Below are 4,936 nucleotides of genomic sequence, written 5' to 3' on the forward strand. Positions count from 1 at the left end.
TGCAGGATGCAGCCACAAAGGTGAGGATTGCCAAGCACTCAAAATGCAACAGTGTGACTGTTGCATGTTTGTGTGCAGCCACTGTAACTCCAAAAATGGGTTGCAAATAGCTTTGAGGAGGTGTGTTGTAACTTCAAACAGTCATTAAATGAACCATCATCAGTCAAAGGCTATCTGTAAAAGAACATGGGTAGTTCCCAATCTTTCCGGCTTTGTGAATAGTGTTGGAGAGAGAGGGGATAGTTCTGTGTGAGTGGCAAGCATGTACACACATGGCCGCCGTTCATGCAAGTGGGGATGTGCGTACATGTGCTCGACCGCCACTTCCGCAGCCCAGTTCCGAACAGCTGAAGGCCCAGTAGTGGGCTATGGTCCGGGGTTGGGGACCCCTGGTTTTAGTGACTGGGAATTGTACTTAATATAGGTAGTCCTTGACATACAACCACAACTGTACTCCCAATTATGGTATTGTAATAATAATCTTAGTTCTATGGGTCTCTTTAAAAGTGATAATCTATCAATTATCTGTCAATATGGGTTTTAAAAACAAATTGTTTTGGAAGGCTAAATCAATTATTTATCATGTTTTCTACCTTACATGATAATGGAAAGAGAATCCCAAAGAAGTTAGCTTTCTTCCCATAATTAATCTCCCCATACAACAGCATTTCTCTGTAATATCCTATTTCATCCTACACTGAATCAAATTTTATTTTAATCCCTAGCTTTTATTTCTCCATTATTGCATCACAAATTAAAATCAACAGAAAAACACATAAGCAGTAGCTGCAACAATAGCTATTTATTAGCATAACACTTTTCTTAAAGATCTCGTAACAACTGAAATATATACAAAGTCTTACAGCATTTACACATTAAAAAGTTTCCTATTAGCTGACGAAGTATAAGATAGTGCTGCAAAATACTTCAAAGCATGAGTAATAAGAATAGTAATAATAATAATGAAATAGACCACTGCACTTTTAACTTCTCTGCTATGCATCACAACTGCCACATTGATGTGACAGTTAAACCATTGGGAAGACACAAGTTTGTAAAAAAAAAAAAAGTGTAACAGATTGACGTGCAGCACTGAACACTGGAGGGACGGGAGTAAGGGACAACCAAAAATAAAGCTACATACTGTCATGTTTCTACAGTTCCTAGAGCTGTAACAAACTTCCACAGCCTTAAGATATAACATATTTAAGACAACATAATGACACTTTCTCAGATATAATTCAGCTATATTGTGTGTTAAATTTTTGGGTAAGAAGTTCTTACACTGCTATGGCTGTGTATTTCCATTTTCTATTCATGAAATGCTCAAACAGGTCTACAAAAATGTAGTCAGCAGCAGGAGCTTGTAATCATGATGTGCTTTGTCTATTTAAAGGCATTCAAGATCAGCAAACAGGATTTAACAACTCCCGTCAAAAGTTTAAGACAAGGAACCTTCCTTTAAAGGCATCATCATTTTCATTGTTCACTATCTTAGTTACGTTCCAAAAAATAAAAAAATAAAAAAATGCCCATTATTAGGGAAACTAAGATATGACAGATCTTTTTTACATCACAATCCACAATAGCAGTTTAAAAAGTCTGTAACACTTTCATAACCACTTATAGTATTTATAAAAAGATCATAGAAAGAATGTATGTATGAAGGCGTCTCTGGTTAGAATATTAAAACAGAGAACCATGGAACATAGCTTGAAAAGAAAAACAACAAAGAATGAAACAAGATGCATTATGCATTGTAGGTAACAGAAACTTCATTTGATCCATTTTTCTACAAACTACTATGCGGTTCTAGGTAAGGGTTGCTATAACCTTATTTTTGCAATGTCTCCTCTTTTTCTTTCTTAAGCAAATTAAGTTGTGCTTAAAATACCAAAAGTGGCCAAATATTAAAAAAAAACCAAAAAAAAAAAAACCACACAACTTCAAGAGACTACAATCTATTATAAAGAAGCCGTATCACCATTCAATGTAAACAATTTATTTAAAGACAAAAGCCCTGTTTAGATTCTGGTCTTAAACTTTTGGCAGATAATGTGTGTATGCTCAGCCAGGCTCTGTAGCTAGTAATTATTCAAGTAGAAGCCAGGTCAGTTCACATGTTGACAGGCATGCAACTTGAAAACATTGCACAACAAGGAACATAAAAAGAGATCTGAGAAGTGTATTAAGACTTCAAGTAGACTTCACAACCCTTCACAACTGAATATACACAAATTAGTCTTTCTTTGCCTCCCCCCTCCCCTCCCCAAAACTCACTCACACATGGGACACTTTCTGTGATTCCCTAGCTTGTTTGATGCTGTATAACCACTTGATGATTCTGGCATTTCTTTCTATTGCAGAAATACCATATGGCACACGGTCATTGGCACTGTCATCATTTCTAAGGTCACTGTTGCTGTCCTGAGACTGTTCACAGTCTGAACTGATCATACTTGCACTGCGAAAGTTGAGAGAGATAATGTCAGAGTTAGCCCTTGCAAAATTTTCCATTCCAAGATTTTCAAGCTCTTCAGGATCAAGTCCACAGTAGTTAAAGAACCTTTCAACGTCTGCATCAACTCGAAAGTATCTATCACTTAAGTCCGACTTTGATCGTTGAAGGGAAGGTCTTCTGCTTACTCCACAAGTGGATTCCACTGAGTCCATCTCTGGTGATTTCAACGTAGTGATGGTTGCAATTTTGGGTTTTGGAGGCAGAGGTGGAGCTGAACTACTGCAGGGTATTGCTTTTAAAGGTTTACCACTGGATACTTTTCTAATGTCTGAGGAACTATGCGAAACATGCAAGAAAGATTCTGCTGATTGTTCCAGTAGCCTTCTGTTTACACTGGAGCTGCTTTCTTGAGGACTGTTAGAACCGTGGCTGGGATAAACCTTTAGGGATTCCGCAAATGAGTGACGATTTAATTCTCCCGTATCAGATTTGTGGGGAGGCCAATTTCGCGAACTGTGTTTGTGACCTGAACCTGAACTGGAGCCCTCTGAACTGTTTATAATATTCTTCAAAATTTCCAATTTCAGGTTCTCCCTCTGGACACCACTCTCAGTCTTTGCATTGTTGCTAAATACTTTCAAGGTAGGGCTGCCCAAGGCTCGCTTAGCTGCAGGGCACACTGGCGGCTTTGGAAGCACTGCTGGCTTCACGGGTTCTTGTTTGGCATTGATGACTTCTTGGCTTTTCACATATTTTGCCTTGTCAGCTTCCAGCCTCTCCACAGCACTAAGTCTTTTTGGATTAGGCTCCGTTTGCCTGCGGAAATAATCAGGTCCTTTGTTTAGAATGCGGAGAGGAACAGCGGAAGTGAAAGTGATGGCAGGACTGACAGGTTTGACCATGCTACCTGTCTGTAGTGTTTCTGTAGGCATGTTTGGTGGCTTTTCCCCCGCAGCCGTTTTGAATTCCTTTCTGGGATCTTCTAAATGCACGGTGCAGAAACATGTATATTAAGCACAATGAATAGCAGATGAACCTTGGAATCTGAAGGTTAGCAGGAGAAGCAGCAGTGCTTCATTTCACAGCTCGTTAAATATCAGGGATGTTTCCTTCTTTTCTGCCCCCCCCGCCCCCCCACCCGCCTTTTGTACAAACAAGCCACCAGAAACAAGCCAGTATTAATCTTGCTCTGTTGGTTTCTTTCTTCTCACTGAAGGATGCGGAAGTCTCTGCGGTTTCTTTGTGTTCCACTACAAGCAGTGATCTGAAACATAAAATAGCCAACCACATGTTAGCAATGGTGTGTGATATCACCACTTTAGCAACAGAGCCTTCTCTTCTTCCCCACCCCTTCCTTTGCTGGCTGAGCTAAAGCAGTGGGTCATTCTAGCTGACGCGTTTCCTCACACCAACACTGAAAAGCATGTCTTTTACTAAGACTGTAAGCAAAATAAGGATTACTGCTCTTCTCTTCAGGTATAAGCATGCATTTAATTCTGATACTAGTTTCTCACAATTTAAGTCAAGGGTTAATTTAAATGATCTAAATATTACAGTTACATGGTTCCAAGCTTATACTGCATACATAATTTACAGTATATGGCTTCTGGCTTTCTCAAAGCTGTGTTTATCGTTTGAGTACGCAGGCAGAGTGAAACAAGCTTTAGCTAAAAATAATATGTCTATTGTTTTCTCTTTTATATCCTTAAGACAGAAGAAACCAGAACTGTAGGAGTTTAGGGCTTGTTATATAGTTTATACTGAACACAGTTTATTTGGAATTAAAAAAAAAACATGTATTTTTAAATCTATGCCTAGAATACAAATATTTCAGATGACCTTAAGATCAAGAATAATATTTATTTTATGGAACCTTTTTTAATGATAAACACTTCCACTAAGAAAATATAGGAAACTATATATGACTATATGAAACAGCTTTGCAAATGTAGAGGGAGGGACCTTCTCTAATTTCTTTTACATATTCTGTCTGCCATCTAAGTTCAGCCTTTTCCCCCTACTATTTCTCTTTACGTTCCTTCCCAGTCTTCCCTTTCCATCTATACTTCCTGTAAATCCTATTTTCATCACCTGTTGTTTCTAGTCAGAAATAGATGCCTTCCTTTCAATTAGAAACTTTGATAACCAAAAGAGTAGGGAAATAGTTGTGGCATTGGAAAGCTAAAAAGTATTACTATATTTTGTCTCTGGGACAGATGCTACTAAGATAATTGAAAGACAGGATTTCTGACAGGCAAACAAGAGTTTATCAAATTAAGCAGAAAAAATAATTATAACTTGATCAGTAACCATTTAATTATTTAATACCATAAGGAATTAGTCATGAAAAAGCAATGCAATATCTGGTATATTGCTACAAGACACATATTTATGATTAGCTAATGTTAGGGGGAAAAACAACATGACATATATGGTCTTCATAGTACTTGGTGATTACCATGAGAAGGCATAATT

The 4,936-nt window shown here is 37.9% G+C and overlaps 1 protein-coding gene across 1 annotated transcript; it reads right to left on the bottom strand.

Annotated features, from left to right (window-relative positions):
- Window positions 1–2,280: 2,280 nt before the first annotated feature.
- Window positions 2,281–3,461, bottom strand: FAM110B (family with sequence similarity 110 member B). The gene has a single exon (XM_070942269.1). It carries the CDS (start codon window positions 3,391–3,393, stop codon window positions 2,281–2,283), a length of 1,113 nt encoding a protein of 370 aa, XP_070798370.1. The 5' UTR covers window positions 3,394–3,461.
- Between the last annotated feature and the right edge of the window lie 1,475 nt (window positions 3,462–4,936).

Source organism: Pituophis catenifer, unplaced genomic scaffold (assembly GCF_029215685.1).
Source record: "Pituophis catenifer annectens isolate HBS135680 unplaced genomic scaffold, rPitCat1.0.hap2 SCAF_3, whole genome shotgun sequence".
In the NCBI taxonomy this organism is placed as follows: Eukaryota; Metazoa; Chordata; class Lepidosauria; order Squamata; family Colubridae; genus Pituophis; species Pituophis catenifer.

Excerpts from the sequence above, each read along its gene's own strand:
- FAM110B (XM_070942269.1), bottom strand. The coding sequence starts at position 3,393 with ATGCCTACAGAAACACTACAGACAGGTAGCATGGTCAAACCTGTCAGT.